The sequence below is a fragment of the Oxyura jamaicensis genome, chromosome 7 (genome assembly GCF_011077185.1).
Source record: "Oxyura jamaicensis isolate SHBP4307 breed ruddy duck chromosome 7, BPBGC_Ojam_1.0, whole genome shotgun sequence".
Taxonomy (NCBI): domain Eukaryota; kingdom Metazoa; phylum Chordata; class Aves; order Anseriformes; family Anatidae; genus Oxyura; species Oxyura jamaicensis.
The window spans coordinates 27,529,412-27,548,552 of record NC_048899.1 but is presented as its reverse complement, the minus strand read 5'-3'; the positions used below and the strand labels follow the sequence as shown (position 1 = coordinate 27,548,552).

The following is a 19,141-nucleotide window of genomic DNA, read 5'->3' as shown; positions in this document are numbered from 1 at the left end:
CTGCCTATCTGCCTGAGCTCTTCATCGAGAAATTCCACAAAAAAACAGGTCTACAATCTGGTGTAACAGTAGTCTGAAAGCCAGAGCAGGTTGCAATGTTTACGGACACAAGTCAATTGAAATACAGTTGAGTGGAAGTGATACGAGGTTTATGCCAACACTTGCAGGTATCCATGGATGGTTTGCTGGATCATGGCCACAGCAAAAAATGTAATTTGATAGACTATAAGATGAAATAGATAGAATTGGGACATTTCTTATTAGAAACATGGAAAACAGGCTGTGGAGAGCAATCTTTGCTTAGTCCTTTGGGAGAGACTATATATACTAATAGTAGTTCTTCTCCCTCCCTTTAGTTTGAAAAGTTTCTAAGTAAAAATGAAATTACCTTACTCAACAGAACTGGTTCCTGGATATGCAGTTCTAACTCCCAACATTAATGAGAAAAGTATCCTTATTATTTTTCTTTTTCCCCTTCTGCTAACATTGCACTAGCACAGTCACTAGTGACTGAAATGTACTGTCTTCTTATCTGACAATCCTCCACAAAAGGCAGGTTAATTTTATTGTCATTATACTTGTGTTGATAGCCTATAGGAATAATAAAAACTAGATTGGGTATAGAGAATAATTATTAGTAATATTGATTCACAAAACAGCAAGATCACATCTTGTCTTTCAGTTCCCAGCATGGCAGACCGTTAGAGAATAACATCTATTTACATGCAGTGAATCTAATCAGAAAGTCATTGAGACAATGTCATTTTCAGAGTGCCTTTTTGTAGTGCAACCACAAACTGGTTCCTGTAAGTGGCTGATAACTACTGTCTTTCGTGGCTTAGAATGATCTTAAAGAAATCACAAAATATCATCAGTAAATATGCTGAATTCCTGAACTAGAATAAAAATAGAAAAATGTTCTTAAGTGAACATAAATTAGAAAAGGTAATATCATATTGTTAATCACTTTGAAGCTGCAATCCCTAATTACATAAATGAGAGGATTTTCTTAAACCTGATAATAGCTATCAGAGATACTACTGGTATGATGCTTCTGTTTTGGAAAGAATCCTTTGAAAATGAGATGTGAACATCTAAAGTTACCTGTAATGTTAATTAGACAAACAAACACCTTTGTTGGGAAGAAATCTGATACTGTTCCCCTTTATGTATCTTTCTGTAACAGCCAGAGACAAAAATAAAAATAAAATAGCTGAGTGTTTAGATTTACACTAAACAGCTGAAAGAGTACCTGTGCAGAGTACATAATATAGTTGCTGTACTTTAAAAGGCAAACATTGTAAACAAACAACAGAGGAGAAGGGAGGAGAAGAGAGGGGAGGGGAGGGAAAGGGAGAGGCCAACATCCAAAAAGAGTTTAGAGAGGTACATTTCCAAGTTTTATACTAATTATAAGCAACAAGGCAGTGTGGACAAGTAGAGTGCTCCTACTCTTCTGTTACATCCCCACTGAACTCTCACAGAGCCAGTTGAACTGGGTTTATTTTGTGCTCCCAAAACATGTTAATCAGAAAAAGACAATATTCAGTTTATTCTTCCTAACAGCACCCATCTGAATACCCAGCACAGCAGTGGAGAAAGACCAGCTACAAGTGCTTTATCAAAACAAAACAAATCATCAAACTGCATCCCAGTATCTCCTCAATGTTACAATTAATGTCAGCAATTAATGCTTTAAGAGGAGGAATCAGAAACCTCAATACAATAAACAAATACAGTCAGTTTCAACTTAAGGATATACTCAAACTATAGTACTGTGTTGGTTCATCTGTCCCCTTCTCAGGCTGCAATTACACTTCTGTTGGTCAGAACAGCAGGGGCATCATTTGTCATCCTAAGGCTGGAGTGCAGCGAAATTGGGCACTTTGGAAAAATGCAGCTGTAGCAGAACATATGTATAGGCAAGACCATGAAATGAACTGGCTCCAAGCCAGTATGTAAGGAGAAAAACAAGAGAATATAAATGAAAAAATTCATAGAATACTATACCCTGAAGAAGGTCTTGTTGATAGATCCTGAACAACTTTAAAGGTCAAAATGACAATCTGTCTTCTCTGTGGAGGAGCTTAATCAATTCTCAACTCGTTTTCCTTCACACTCTTAACAATAAGTTTACATTTTTAAAATAGATTCTCTATTTAGTTTTTGTTATTTAATTGATGCCAAGTGCCACGGTATGCAACTGCATCAAACTTAAGGGTATAGACAAAGATGTGTATATACATTCATGCACAGACTATATTGGATAGAGTATGAACTTCTCTGTAGCTCTACTGTAACTAACAGGGATTATTATTCAGCTCCAAAGGCCGTTTTCTGCTTCTGGAGCAGAAGGAAGAACTCAGCTGTAGCTTCACCACTGAAGTAAATACTGGAATGGCAGAGGTTGCAGAATAACAATAACCATGTAGCTAGCCACAAGATGCCACCAATATCGTGTTAAGTAACACATGTACGAGGAGATCAACTCAGCCCACTCTTACTCCAGCACGGGAGCATTTACATGTAGGGAAAGACAGAAAATTGCATTACACACCTCCATCTTTCTTGTTACTTCCTCTTCTCCCCCTTTTCCCAAATGCTGAAGATGAACATAACGGAGTGGAGGCACAGATTTCTTCCCCCATCACATGCATGCACGTGCACACACTGCAGTAGGGCTAGGCACTGCAGGGGCTCTGGGAAATTTAGCAGCGTGTGCCCAATTTCAGAGTCAACAACAAACCTTAACAGTTTTCAGACACAGCACTCCCTACCCTCCGCAGAAGGTCAGATGTATTTTCCCAACCCAGCAGAAGATGACCTGGCCTCATTTATTGATTTCTTGGCACTACTGGAGCAGAGCCCTTGACTTGAGAGAACTCCAGCTGCCACATCACTTGAGGATCGCACGGACTGCAATAAGTGTATCAAATATTTTTTTTCCATTTTCTTCCCATGGAATATATATTCAACAAGGTTACAGTCCTTATTTTCAATTGTAATTAATCTTGTGTTCATTTCATCTCATTTTCAGGTGGCTATATCTATATGCCTTCTGTATCTAACAGCAGGAGAACCATTATCAGAACTGTTCAGCCAAACTGTGAGTTTAATGAAATAAGAATCAAGATCTTTATGTACAAGGTAACTTTCTACCATGGATCTTTAATCACACGTAAAAGGTAAAAGATGAAAGGAAAATCTTTCTCAAGTGCTGAATCATGACAGTGAAAAAAAAAATCCCACAAGATCACCACGTACATCACCATCTTTCCTTCCAACAGGAAGGAAGGCTACTTAACTGAATGTACTGTCCTCAAGACAAGTAAAAATTGATACAAAAGTCATGGATGAGATTCATATGTTAGAGTTAGTCCCACATTGAACATAATGGGAATCCTCGAGGGCCAAACTACTTTTAAAATTGTACACAAGCTCCTCCCTCCAAACTCTCCTCTCTAAACATGTCTTTATACTATACTATACTATACTATATTAAGGAACTAAGAAATATAAGTTAGACATCTACGACTATAACACGCTCCTAAAGATTATGCTTTCTCTAGCATCTGAAGAGCAGAACAAATGCAAAGACAAACATTACCCTAATGCATACCTAATTATTGAACAGGCTGCAGAAATAATCAGCAATATGCAACCTCTTGTAAAGAAGAGTCAACTTCCCCCCCCTCCCTCCAACTCAGTAATTGGCAACGTTGACTTTGTGCTGTTTATTTTCTTCCATTTACATGCAACTGATCAAGATAAAGTGCAGATGTCCTGAGAATCAGGTTAAGATACAGCTCTATTACGCTGTAAATTCAGATATATATATAAAACTAATATGAGTGAAGGAAGCAACCCCCAAACAAAGGAACAAATGTATTTGTCTGAATTTGGGTTTCTTTCCTCTCTACATTGTGACTAAAGTACTTGATCATATAGCTTTACTTTTAAATAAAATACATAAATGGCTCCCTAACAGCTGGCCTACTTAGCAGTACCATGTAAACATCTGTTCACATTCATGCATGCAAATAAGTACATCAACTAGCAAGTCTCTCAGGCTCAGATTAGTCTTTATCAAGTCTTCCCAGAAACCACCAGGGTGGAGGCCAATGACTGTGTGAAGAAAGAGGAAAGGAAATTCTTAGACTTTTTTGGAGAATCGGTCCTTGAGAAAGATCAAATGAGAATACCAAAATCATGCTTTCTGTTTTCCACTATGCTTGCTTTAATGGAAATTTTATTTCCCGTTTATTTATGGCTATTTCCTACTTGATCACCTATTTTAGCAGCTTGTTACATATATGGACACTGCATCAAAATTTTATTCCCCTTTGTTCAAACTGCCTTCTGAAAGTGCCAGGGATCCCATGTCTGCTCCTACCTAAATGGGATTCTTGACATTGACTTGAATGGAAACAGGATTAGGCCGGCTGTATGCCTCATTAGATACGTAATTCTATAGCACCCTCTAAAAATTCTGCTGAACTTTCCCTTTCAAGCAAATAAAGCAGGTAAACTCAAAGGCCATGAAATGTCACTATTACATTTAGACACTTAAACTGAGGTACCTGATGAATTAGCCATCTTCTTGCCAGGCGTCTTAGAAAACTGCAGCCCCCTAGGGATCTCCCCTGGCTGTTACCACTTATTGCAAAGTCAAAGAGAGAAAGCTAAGGTTATTGTTTTGCCTGTGGAATCAAAATATGCTGAGAGAGCATGTTATTCCCCAGACTTTCAGGTTTATTGCGTTTCTAATTCACACCTAAGGTCACCATATGTCAAGTGAGTAGGTATTCTGTTACCATAGCTAGTGTCATCATTTCAACTCTAATGCTAAATAGTCCTAGACCGGAACAATACTATCTTTGAAACAGCATGATTTATCTCTTATAACAGAAGATTGGCCTTCTCATTAAAGATGGAAAATTATATGTTCTGGATCCACTTTCAGGTTTGTCAGACTCTCCAAAATCGTACAAGTTAGTCAAGATGTCTGGACCCACATTTTTACACCAGAAAGCCAAAGAACTAAAGGCCCTTAATAAACAAAGCTAGTACAGCAGCAACTGATTCTTCTCTATTGAGACAGGTTAATAAACGAATCGATCTTAGAATAAATTTCATTTTGCATTTAAAACTACCAAGATGATGTTTGAAATCAGCTTCTTGTGGCCTGATAAGAATATGCCACAATGACAAGGCTTCCCTCTGCATAATGCATGAATGTGAATTTGACCATACAATTGTCATTTCTTGTCACTTAAGTAGTCTCACAGTTAAGCAGACATAATTGTCCTTTGGGTGTTATCTTAAATACATTAAGAAAGAAATTGAATGCTTTCACCACATTATAGCTGGGACACTTTTTCAAAGCTAATTTCTATGACTGTGAATTATTCATAATACACTTCAAACAGGCTCTTCTGGATAAGGTAATTGACCTTGTCTGCATGAAGCACCTACTACCTTGCCTTGGGATAATTAAATCTATGATGTGGTCCATTATTTAAAGGTAATGTCTTCTCATTAGGTTAGGCAATATATTATCACTCAACTAGTCACCTAATTCTGCATTTAGTGCATTCAAGTTTTCATTGTTTTGCCATGGGTTACACTCATCATAGCAATGTCTCACATTAAGTAACATGGTACAACAGTATTTGCTTGATAAACGGATGCAGGACTTCGAGGACTAACATTCCAACATCTTCACTAGTATTTGAAAGCTCAGTTGGCTGTACTTCATTTCTGTGGGTAAAAGCAACAAAAGTGTGTCTATATAGTAAAATCTAATGTCATGTCAAAATCTGAATCCAAGTAATAGACTCATAGAATTGTTAAGGTTGGGAGAGACCTCCAAGATTATCTGGTCCAAACATCCCCCTACCACTGATAATAACCCACTAAACCACATCCCTAACGTACCATGTGGTATTAGCAACACAAATTCATGTACTGCTCAGTGAAAACAGCTATGTACTGTTGACAGGTATACTAAAACACATGTATTGATTCCATATAAATTAGCACCAATATTTCTAATGTGTTTCATTTTGCTGTGTAGAGAAACCCTTGGCTGGCCTGCCATTAAAGATGCAATTAGCAATGCAGGCTAGTAATGTGCCATTTTGGTTTTCTCTGTGAACCTGTAAGAGACCACTGTGATTCCGTTCCTCAGTACGTATTCCTTCAAAAGATGTTGCTCAGTGAAGACCAAGGTAACTGATTATTTTCACATATGCAGGGTGGAAACCTTCTGAGAGAGAACATTAAACAGCTGAGCACCCAACTCTCTCCTCTGATCAAACTACTTTGAACCATTTCAGCAGAATGAAGTAGCTCTGAATCTATTTTAGTCAGCCACTAAGAAAGTCCTCCTGCTTGGGTAGATTCTTGAGTGGCACAATGATTTGAAGAAGCTCCTGAATCAATCTCTTTCCTGGCTCTGAGAGATGGCCAAGAATGGTGTTCTAATTTATATTGCACCACTCCAGTAAACAGGTTTAAAGGTGCTTTTCCATCCCCTCTACTTAAATTCTGCAGGGTTATAGCTGTCTGTTTTAGTACAGGAACACAGCATTGGCTTTTTCAATCCATCAGTGCTGTAGTGCTTAGTCTCTGATTGTAAATACTGCATTAACAAGCTTTGGATTGACTTGTTCATTTTTCTGCTTTACTTATCTGAATTTTTACAGTGTTTCTACAGTTTGTCATTTCTTTTATACTGAAGTACAATTTCATGAAAGATGCAATAACTAAGGAGTTAATCCACCATCTTATTGGCCTAAATCAATATAAACATACTAAATCCAGTGGAACTGATCCTGCATATCTTTGTAGTTTTCAGTTGCATCATTTGATATTGTAGCTTCTCTTCAGCTGTCCATTAATAGAATGCCATGATTATATTAGCTATCCAGAGACTTTTAACCATATTATACAAACATCATTCAGCCTATGAATTATCTTGATTAGATTTTTAGCATTCACTTAAAATTATGAAATATTACTTTAGAACAGAAATAAATATAAGGGCATCAAAAAGATTTCAAGGTGGTAGAGTGAACATTTACACTGAAGACCTTTGGCTGAATTCCTATTTGCATGAATATTCAAGAACAATCTGTTCATGCCTCAGGAACATTTTTGCAAACAAAAAAATCTCCGAACAGTGGTCTAAGATAATATAAAAGAAGGATTATGAAAACTATCAAAGTGAAATTGAAATGAAATTCTGGTAGGAGAGGAAAGAAATAGCTGCCATTTATCATTTCCCATCAGCTAAAACAAACTAGAAGGAAGGTATTGTTCTAAGCAAGATTACCTGCAATTGGCCTGTCTGCTAAATCATATTTCATAATGGTCGACTGCCTTCGATTGTGTACCTACAGTTGTGTACTATACACTGATAGCTCCTGTCACTATAATACGATTATGTTTACCCATTAGTTTCTGCTTTTTGTGCCACAACCCAGCAACTACAATATTACAATGGGTCTAATGGCTTGTTTCACTTTGTTCATTTACCTATTAATTTTGGCAATGGCATATTTCATGGCACATAAATTTCATCCTTTGAAAACATGACAACCTGTAATACAATATGGTCAGACAGAATCTAGAGCTTTGTACAGAAGTAAAATGAATTGTCCAGGGTGGCATTTTGGAAAGAACATACCTCCCTCTGGAGGCATTGGTTGTAGATAAGGTGATTACTTCAGCAATAATAGGATGTAATTATTCACTCAATAAAATTCTTCCTCTATTAAGTAGGTACTTCTAATGTTCTGCAGATTGACTGGTGGCCCTAGCCTGTCTCACAGAGGCAGTAAACAAAATGCAACACTGAATCTCTTTGTCTGAATCCTGAACATAAATGTGCACTGCACAGGAAGTGACCTAGTAAGCAGATGCTGCTTTGAAGCCAGAAGTTCCAGGAAACAAGACCCACAACCAGCCCCTGAAAAACACTCATTGCCAGGAGAACCCTCCCCCCTTTGGCAACAGATGGTAAAATGGCAAACTGGCAGGCCAAACTGGCTTTTCATAACCAGAGAAAAAGCCAAAGGGAGCTGAAACAGAGCCTACTTCAGAAGACAATTTGTCTTAAAATCCACTCTCTGCTGTAATGTTAGCATTCATTCATGACAATCTGCCTGTGGGAACCAGCCCCTAAACTTTTGACATACACCAAAATAGTTTCATCTGGATAAAATCAGAGTTTGAAATCACAATGGAGAGTGAGCAAATGCTAATGTACAAAAAGCCTTCAGTTCAATGGTTCAAATAGTAACCAAAAATAACTAGTCTTGTACCAGTTCTGACAATGAGCCATCTACCGCAAGTCAATTCCAGTTAACCATCATTCTTCTTTCCCTCCTAAACTACCTGCACAAACATGTGAACACTTACTTTCTCAAAAAGAGAACACTATATATATATAGTGTGTATATAGTGTATATATATCAGTAGACAATTTTATGGGTTGTTCTGACCATTTGATACATCAGCTAAAAGAAAAGTCCATATTTAAAACACACCTACAATGTACTTTTTCTTCAGAGCTACTTTTCATATCTCTCTTCATTTTTGAAAACATTCCACCATGGGCTTGTACTCATCAGTAAAACAAACCTGTCAGACCTGAATTAGGTTCAGTTACAGAAGTTTGAGGAGGACAGTCAGGAACCATTATAATCTTTTCTTTTGTATCAACGAGTGCTACTACAAACATTTTGACTGCATTGAATGGCACAGCCTGAACAAAAAGAAGAATAGAAAATGGCTACTGACTGCAGACTAAGCTACTGGGAGTACATTTCATGCACTATTAATGTTAATATATTGGAATCATTAGATGGTTTAAATTAGACATGTCATTTAAAACTCTTTAGCCAAACCAAATATGTAGGGAAAGGGGGATGTGGAATTAAACATTCCAGATAAAGAAACAGGCAGGACTTGAAGCAGCCTGGAAACAGTCTGAAAGAAATTTAGCACACCTACTACTAGCAGGGTGTCCAAAGATCTATGAAAGACTAATGGTTCAGTTGATTTTAGGATGTACATTTTGTTGAAATTCCTATTCCTTTGTCATGGAGGAGACATACATATATGTATCTGTCACAACAAGAAAATGAGTGCATCTGCACCTCATTTTAGCCCAAATTAATATTTCCTCCTAGTACTAGAATACTTGGAGACAGCAGGATCAATATAGTACTCTCTAACCCTATTGATTCTAGTGAGCTTTATATAGGAATTGTACCCTATACATTTTCTAGAGAAATGAGATATACTGTCCAGGAGATGAAGGAAGAAATCTGGATTCTTGAGAGATACTTGAGACTATTCCTGGGGCTACAATACAGATTCACAGCTTTCTCTCCCTACCTGGAGAGGAACACCAAACACCCCATTATCATCTACCCAAATATAACATTACATCCCATGTAATTTGATGGGTCCATAACATGCCACAGATATAAGCCTTCCTCTCTGAATCACCATGTCTGCTTAATCAGTTTGCTAGAAAAAAATGAATGTACCACTAAAGGATGATGTGCTCATTCTTCTACTAGCAGTACAAGGAAAAGGCACAAGAGGCATCTATATGGGTCTTACACTTGGACTGCAAGATTTCAGAGGCGTAGATCTGGGAAAGAAACATTCGTTTTACAATTCTTTTTTCCTGTGTGAACAAACTTGGCCATTTGTTTTAAAGTGGTAATTTCAAATAGAACTAATTGTCCAAACAATTTCAGAAGATTTCATCATCAGTAGTAGACTCATGCCTTTTTCTTTTCCCTGTTAAAGGACATAAAAAATCTTCCTTTACAAGAGGACTGCATATAGATTAATTGGTTAACCTTTCAAAATGCTAAAAAAAAAAAAAAAAAAAAAAAGTTTTCTTCTAGGACTTTTGAATTTTCCTGTTGATAGCAAAGGAAGAAGGTCCTTGATGTTTCTTTGTGTCCTGGACAACTCAGGCAGGAACACACCCCTTGGCTAAACCAGTTCCCATTAACATCTGAGTCTTCCTCCTATCAAAGGAACTTGGAACACATTCAGCCTCAAAAGCATTTATGTTTTTGTTCCCCAATTTTCCTGGCCCAGCAGATATTATAAAAGCTTCTCTAAGGAAAATTTTTAAATGGGTCGTTTTCTTTCAGGTCACCGTATCTTTTAGCTACTTGTCAAGACTTAGTCAGATCTCCTCCTCCCCCAAATCAATCTGGGCTGGGGAGAGAAAAATAATTCTCAGTTGCTTTTAAATGTTTCTTGGGAGGGGAAAAAATACACAGCTTTTTTCCTCAAAGGTCTGGAGATGTTTTCTCCTTGCATGCTTGCAAATATATATGGTGGTTTTTCATTTTTCTGCATAAGAGAGAAACAGTTTGAAGGGCTATTTTTATGCTCTTAATGTCAGATGGTTCTCAAAAGCAAAACACTGAACTAAATACTCTTAGGGAAGGCTCTTGTTCTTTTGCTGTTTGAACACCAAACACAAAGTAATTGGAAAATATAGCCTTCAGCCGATCTTCATTGTTTCCTTTCCTCTGTCTCTTCCTTCATACTTTAAAAAAGAGAAAATATGTTTCCTATAGGCTGTCTTCATGCCGTAAATAGAGTAAAATTCCTAGACTTAAGATTTACTAGCAATGAATCTGAGCCTAACCCAATCTAGAAAGACTAAAAACTTGACTCCCTTTTCTGTATGCTTACATTTTCTTTTCTCCTAATGACACCATATAATTAAATTATGCCATTGTTCATTCTGCATATACCCTCATATCATGTCCGCTTTCCAGGATAGAGCAATTGTGGGATCTGTCCTATTCACTTGCTCCATCTCATCTGATTTTTAGTATGTGCCTTGCTTTGCACACACTTTTTTTTTCCCCCAGATCTAGAACAGGAGTGAAATGAACCCCAGATACCCGTGAAACTGAGAGGTTACAACACACAATGCCTTGCCATCCTCAGAGATAACATGAATAGAAATGAAAATTATTTCTTTACTCATGTGGCATCATGGTAGCTGAGAACACTTCCACTGCTATGATTTACATCTTCCATGCTCCAGAATTGGAAAATGTCACCACCATCCCACCTACACCGGGCCAAATTTGAAGGGGAAATGAGTTAAATGTCAGTAAGGCATTTTGAGTCTAATGGAGCCCAAGATGCTCAAAGTAGGACAGCTGAATGAAGCAGACAAATGCAAGTGTGATGAGAACACACTCCCTGCTGTGGCTCTAATGAGGAAGAAGGCACACTTTTCTGCTCAGGCAGCAGTACTGCTTTCTTTCTTGAATGGTGGACAGGTTGCTGTCATAGCTAATGACCCATTATTATAACAAGCAATGGATTAGCTGTTTGTTTCTAATTGCCATTATTTATTTATTGTTAACAATATGCTGAGTCCTGCAAATTAAAAAAGACCATCACTGGTTCTAATTAGGGAATACAGACTGGGACAGTCTGAAAAAATGGTACATTTCTTTCCTTCTTCAAATTTTGTTTATAGAAGAGCTTACATGACTGTGTCTATCAAATCTGAGGTATCATCAGAATTTGTTTGGTTCCGATATATTTGTGTAGCTCATAAAATGATCAATTTTCAAAATATTATTTTGACTGCAGAATTCCCTGAGCTCAAGGTTTCTTCATTACTAAGCTATAATGAATTGTATCAGCCCATAGGTTTCACAGGTTTAGCAAAAGACATCATCAACTTTACTCCAAACTTCGGGAGCAAAAGTCCCATTCTAATGGATTACAGAGGTTAAGCAAATATGTCTTAACAACATCAGTTTGCAACACTGACTTCCTTATAGCACTGCCAGTAACAGCTCACACAATAATTTCCAGATTTCAAGCTCAAAATCTGTTGTCTAGGTTAACACTTCATTTACTTGATCTATGTGACTTCATTAATATCCCTGGTACAAGCTTCATGGGCATTGGAAGAGGTACTTTCCATGTCAGTAGAACACAGTAGATCTATCCAATTCACATCGATGAATTTGTTTCCCATGTCTTTCTCATTGCTTGGCCTGTTAACTGCACTGCAATCTCAGAGAAGCACAATGGGAATAGAGGAGAAGTAATCCAAGTAGGTGCTATTCCTTCCTTGGCAGCTATAGTACAATTTACCCACTGTCAGGAAGGCATGTGTTTAGGGAGGGAGGTAGAGGGTCAGAAATTGGGATAATATTTCCATTACTTACAGGTGCATGAATGTTAGATACCAAGTTGCCTTCCCCATGCAGCAGATTTTTTTATTATTCTTATTAGGCCATCTGCATTTTAATCAGCTGCATGCTCCTAACAATATAGCATCTTTCAAAATGGCCTCTAAATCCATCCATACAAGTAAGAGGGTTGACAAGAACCCATGTTACATTACTATGGTGAACTTTATTCAAAGTCTCTAAATATAGCACAGTTTATCTAAAGTGTGTTGTGAGAAGCTGTCAGCACTGCCACTTTGGAGGGGAGAGACAAGGTATGGTGGTAGAAATACAGATGGTGAGTCAATCATTCTCAAGAAGAGGATCCTAATTACCCAGGAATAATTACACCATACAATCTACACCTGCCACCTATCCACCACTCTCTTTAATATGAACCACTTCTTGAGGGCGGACTGCCCTGTTATGTACAGTGACAAATCATCTCCTGGTAATGCAATAACAATTTAAAGTGCCTGGAATGATAGAATGGAAGTTATATTTGAAAGGCATAAAATAACAGTGAGCAAAAACCCAACAGTAAATTACTGCTTGTTATGGGTCATTTTATATCACCTCATGGTACATCTATGTAAAAAAATGTCATCAGAACCCAGGTTTCACACTCCTTTCTCCACAAAGATACTGTTCTAGGAAGTAGTGTGCTCACTACATAAAATCTTGTTGCAACCACAGCTCAAACACTGTGGGTCAGTTCTGGTAAGAAAAAATACTGGACCTAATGAAGGTCCAGAGAAGGGCAACTAAAAGGACTATAAAAGCAGTGGATGAGTGCAGGACTGATTCACTGCATCACGCAATAGCAGAATTCAAGTGCAGCAAGTAAGACCTTGGTTTAAAACATGGTCTTTTGTACGATTTGTACTACACATGGTAGTTTTGTACACTTAGGGAACTTCCAGAACTTGCTTTCCTAGTAGGCTTCATTGGCAGGAAATACAATCAGGTTCATAAAGGGGTTAGACAAAGTTATGGACACCTGAACCATAGCATATGCTAAAAGGAGTAGGGAATGGTATAAGCTCTAATACATTTAATACTGCAATTCTGGGTGATGGAAACATGTTGAGCAACATACTGAAAACGTCCAGACTTGTGTACTCAACCTAAGCTGCATCTGTCCAGCTGCTGCTGTTGGAGGCAAGACTCTGGTTTAAAAGCACCAGCAGTCTGACCCCGAAGGACATTTCTTAGTATGTTAGGCTCTGACATCAGATCTCACCTGGAACTAAAATGGAGCCTGTATAGACAAAAAACTCTAACAACTCTACAGGGCAAAAAGGAAGCACCACTGAACTATCCTAACCACAAGAATCACATCTAAACTGAAGTGTAAACTCAGAGAACTTAGGACACTCTTCTTGCTGTCATGTTTTCTGGGCAGTAAGAGAGGAACAAAATGCAAATGCAGTGGGACAGAGGCAAGGGAGAACAGCTATGCCTGGCATGGGGGGGTCACAACATGGTACACCTCAGTGCTGAGATAACAGGTCTAAACAGGAAGGCAGAGGGGAGAAAAGGAAGCAGAAATTCAGTGAGCAAGTCCTATGATACTGGGATTTCACCAGTCTTAACAGGACAAGGAAGAAGTTCAGGGAAAAGATTTGTAGTTTAGGATGGACATTTGAAATCAAAGCTTGAGGCTACATGGTGTGGTAATTCTACTGGAGAGAGAAAAGAAAACAATGCAGAAGAAAAAAAAGACATTCCTATTTCTTTGATTTTGCTCTAAGACTGATCTTTTCTCAGTCTCTGCCTACATAAATGTGCTATGAACTTGACAGACTGTCAGCCAAGTATTGTAAAGCAAGCTATCCTGCCAGTGATACAGCTATCACTGTATTGTATTTGATACGGTATGTGAGGTGGCTTTCCAAACATTAAGCCTTTGAGTGCACCTGCTATGAACCCAGTGCTTCTCACAACCTGAGTAAATTCAGTCAGAGGTGAGAGGGTTTGTTTGGTTGTTTTCACACCTTGAAACATCTTGTCTATTAACAGTGTAATAAAATGTGCATGTGCACACACGTACCTCTCCTTGTATATGTACACTTGCCTTAGGTTATTTGCTGAGATACTCCCCAAGGAAAGGAAATCAGGGCCTTAGGGACCTAAATTTCTCTTCAAATTACAAGCCCAATCTTCCTGCCATCACCACTCTGCTCCTACTAGCTTGTCTTGGTCCTCATCAGATGGCCTGTGCTTCTAAGGACGAGGCAGTGGTAAAGTCTGCAGTCTCTTGCTAAGAGTGCGGATAACTTTCCTAATTAATGCCAAATGTCATACTTGCTCTTGTTATGTAGGTGTCTTTCCAACAGCCACGAAGAATTCACAAGAGATTTTCAATTACTGGTCATAGATTAAAAGTTTCATTTGCCAGCATCATGAAAGCCAGCTATTACTTTGATGAACAGACATCTACTCCGACATTCACAAAACTCCTGAAAATCCAGCTGATAGCAGAGATTTACAAAAATGCAGTTCAGGGCAATTTAATTTTAGTTTTCAAAGACATGTTTGCAGCTAAGCCATAGTATGACAGTGAGAACTGATAAGGCTGTTCCAGACAGCAGGAGGTGGAGATGAGTAAACTTCTTTGCCAACTGCCAGATTGCATGTCTGACACATTGCAGATGTAAATTCAAGTAGCTCAATGGGGAGACTACACTGAATTACACCCACTGAGGAGGTGCCTATGCCTTCAGGGCAAGAGGTAGTAAGAAGGAGAAAGACAAATTCCATGATATAAATTGGAACAATTTTTATGCAAGCCTGGGAGCCTCCCTTGGTTTTTCTCTCTGAGGCAGCCCAGAAAGCAGTGTTTGCTCCTTTGCCTAGGCACATTATTTTTTTCCATTTTTTCCCCACATCAAAGCTGTGAAAGGCAAACTTACTATGTAACAGCATGCACCTCAGTTGGACAGTGAAGTCAAGGAAGAAAAAGGAAAGAGAAATCTCTTTATTGCTTCTCTGTGAAACATGATAGTGTTTAGATCCTGAAGACAAGGATTTAGGGTTTTGGCGTTACTAGCTGAGATATCCTAATCACAGGTTCCTTCTCCTTGAAGAAAAAAGGAAAAAAAAAAAAAAAAAAAAAAGACAGACCCAACAACCCCACACGCTAGACGAAGCTCAGAAACGAATTAGATCCCTTGCAGGAAGGGGAACTTTTATAGTTCTGTTGAGATCAGATATACCCCTAGAAGATGTCTTTCCATCAAACACTCACTGCTGGGCTTGGTCCAGAGGTAAGTGGTGATATTCAGCAGAAGGGATTACATGACATGATGCTTCCTACTGGCCTATGAATGTGGCATTGTTGTCAACATAGGCATTTACATACTGACTTCTGAAGGAATATCTAAAATGTGGTTCATTATCCACAATTAAACAGGACACCCTTGTTTCAGGCATCCAGAAGCCTGGGCCAAATCAAGAAACTAACACAAAGAATTTGATTTCCATTCTGTTGCTCTGACCCCCATATCAAACTCACTACAATTACCCCTGGGCATAAATAACAAAGTTGAGAATATTTTGTAGTGAGCCCAGCAAAATGCTCTGAAGTTAATCACACACAGATCTCACCTTCAAGTTTAGGAATGGAAATCCTTTAAATCTTAGGACTCTTCAAAATACGCACAGTGCTCAGCACCACTGCGTCTCTAGGTTTTTCTACAATATAGCAGCAGTTCACTTCAAGATGAATATAAATTAAGAAAATGGTATTTAATGCTTTTGGGGAGAATATTCCTTTCTACTATTTAAAAACATTGAATACTCAGCTAAGAACAAGTACATTCCCCAAACCTTGTAATTTCAGGAGCTCAGACAATTTATTTTTGAGTATGTTCCAAGTCTAGCCAAACTTACAGCCTCAGGCTACTGAGGAAGTTCAGGATGAAAAATTGAAAGTGTAATTAAAAAGCATACAAAAGGAAGAAGAGAGAGAGCTAAAAATGAGAGTCTGCCACATGCAGAGCAGTAGATTGTAATTTTTTCTGATTTATCAGCTGGAGCTGTATTAAAGAGTTATGAGTCTCGCATGGTCAACTGTCAGGACCACAGCAGCAGTGCAGCAACTGCAAGAGAGCAAACCAGGCTGCTGGGCACCATCCCCATACCCTTTCCCTCAAGGAATCAGCGTCATACCTTTTTTTCTAGACAAGTGGTGAAGGAGCTACCTATCAGGAACTGTCTTAGTATGTCTGCCAGTTGGTAAACAGCTTTAGCCCTGAAGAAGGATAGTTACATGCGACAGTCAATCTAGCAAATATTGTTACTTTATTTTTCTGAAGAAGTGGGTCTGGATCTCTAAGAAACATCCCTAGCTTTATAGACGTACCATTAAGATGTACCTCCAGCATACGCTTATAGCGTTTCTTTCTTTGTGTGCATAACCAAACAAATGCCTCACAGAAATGCATAAAAGTAAATATGTGCAGACCTGCTCTAATACTGTGGCCTTCACCCTTAAAAAAATATTTCAGAATTAATCACTGTGGTGATTAAATTTTCATAACGTGTCAAGAGTGGTGTGGGATACAGCAGAAAATGACACTGAAAGTATTGATAAGATATACTTCCCTCTTTTCATGAGCAGCGCCTGTTCTTTGTTTCCCCTTCCTGCTCTACCCTGGGTGCTAATAGTAATATCTCATTCTTTAAGAAATCATTAGCAATACAAGCAGTTCTTGGCTAGTAAATTCTGCTGATGACAAAAGGCGTAACTCACAGCTTATAAAAATATACTGTAAAGAATCTGATCACTGGATCCATAAACATCCAGTGCTATAGTAACTTCGCTGGAACCAGTCATTGGGTATTTTTTAACACAACAGAAACTCCTAATGCAAGCTCCCCTTAAGGGTTTCCATGGGATTTCTTCTAATCTACTAACAAATTTAAGAGTTCCTAATAATCAGAAAATCACCGGGACCATACAGATATTACAAGTAACCAGATGAAACTGTGGAGACGTCCAGAAACATGACCTTAATGGCATTCCTCTTCTCTGAATAATCAAATGTAAAATCCTGACCCCAGAGAGACATCCTACCACAAAGAGACACAAACTAATCAGACCCTCTCTGCTTTGTTGTTGCTGCCACATTAAGTCAAAGCAAAAAAACTTGATCCTTCTAGCAAGAGGTGAAAATTACTTTTGCCCCAGAAACTGTTCTACCAAGCATTTTAAACATTATATTCAGGACTGTCAGACTGGAAGAGGATACACCCTTCCTACATAGAAACATTTTGAGTCTGGACTCTTATGCTTTCTCTTTTTAATACAGAGTTAAAACTGTAAATGAATGAAAAGAGCCATTTATCATCAGCTAAACACATCTTTACTGCTTTCCAGCTAGTACTTTCCATTGCAGAAGCTTTCAGACCCTTTGTGCTCATGAACTTACACCGTGGAAACTCCCCTGCAGACCTCTTTCCGTCTCATGTCAGAGGGTAGCCACTGCACAGTGGGATCCAAGACAGTCAAAGGCTTTTCGCTCTATCCTGTATTCCTAGTACACATGCAGTTTTCTTTCTCCTTAGTTGCAAGTGCAGCCTGCACCTGCTATATAATCAATAGCAGTTAACAAGGAAAAATTTGGGATCGTGGTACTTACTTGGGGTGTTCAGGAGACGTGACTTTTTGCAGTGGTAGGCTGCCTCCTGTTCGCAGTACTCCGCACTGTTTATCACAGCTTCCAGCTGCTCCATGCTACTGTTGTAGTTAAAGGACATGGTGTACGGCTTCTCTGGACCAGCTCCTTGGACTCTAGTTAGCTCTGTGTTGTTGTGCTGCACTGCAGTCCAGATCTTATCTTCTGTTAAACAAACAAAAAACAACAACAACAACAAAGAGGATTGAGTGGGAAGTTAACAGAAAAAAAAAGAAAAGAAAAAAAAAAAAAAACTTGCAACAAGCAGGGAACAAAAATCAACCTAAGTCTAATGCTTTACTGCATTAGAGACAGGATCAGACAGACCCTGGGCTCTGAAATTACGACTCTGTGATGAGGACCTGCAGGTCAACATATCGCACAGAACTTTCTTCCTAAACCAGCTTGAACAAATTCTACAGCCTGCTGTACCAGAGAGAAATTAAAAGCTTCCCAGGAACATTGGGAGATCTTCCACATCTTTCATTACCAGCATCTGGAGAAAATTAGATGCATTTCAGCTGTCTTTGGTCCTGATAGAAAAGACTTAATAATATGGATCAGGATGGCGACTTTCTTCTTCTGCAAACATAGCCTGACCTCAGAGCACAGCCCACTGTTACAACAACAAATATGAACTGCAGCTGATAAGCTCACAAACTCACCACAAACAAATCCCTTGGCAGAAAGCTACAACTGCAAACGTGTTCTTACTGCCCAGTTACAAGTCAGAGCACTCATTCTACTCAACTCCCAGATTTTTCTGCACATAAACTGAGCAATGCCCCACTTGGCTGATAGTATAGAACATATGACTCAGCATCTGTAGCTAACTGTACATTTTGATGCTTTTCCGTACTGTGGACCCCATTCTCATTTCTTTCATTACATTTGCTGGCAAAGCAAAGAATTGCTCAGGTCATGGACAGCAGAATCTAGGCTTATGCACAATCTGCACTGCAACAACCCAGCTCAAAACCAGCATTGAGGTTGGCATGAAATGGAGAAAATCACAATTAGAAACAATTAACTTAGCAGGAAGGCTATTTCCCAGCAGGTTCTGGTGAGATAGCAAGGGACAAGATAACAAGGACAGCCTGAATGACCAGTCTGCTGAGCTGACCCAGAGTAAAAGGCAAACTCTTTAACGAGGATTCACAGGACTGAGCCCAGCACATGCTCCATGATGTTATTTAGAGACACATCCAGTAA

The 19,141-nt window shown here is 38.6% G+C and overlaps 1 protein-coding gene across 4 annotated transcripts in view; it reads right to left on the bottom strand.

The window, feature by feature from the left end:
* The window catches only part of CNTNAP5 (contactin associated protein family member 5), a 287,334-nt gene that overhangs the window by 68,499 nt on the left and 199,694 nt on the right, over positions 1-19,141 (bottom strand). For all 4 annotated transcript variants that reach the window (XM_035332452.1, XM_035332454.1, XM_035332451.1 and 1 more), the window contains one exon: positions 17,894-18,094. In XM_035332452.1, coding sequence (XP_035188343.1) covers positions 17,894-18,094 — 201 coding nt within the window. The remainder of the gene's footprint in view (positions 1-17,893; positions 18,095-19,141) is intronic.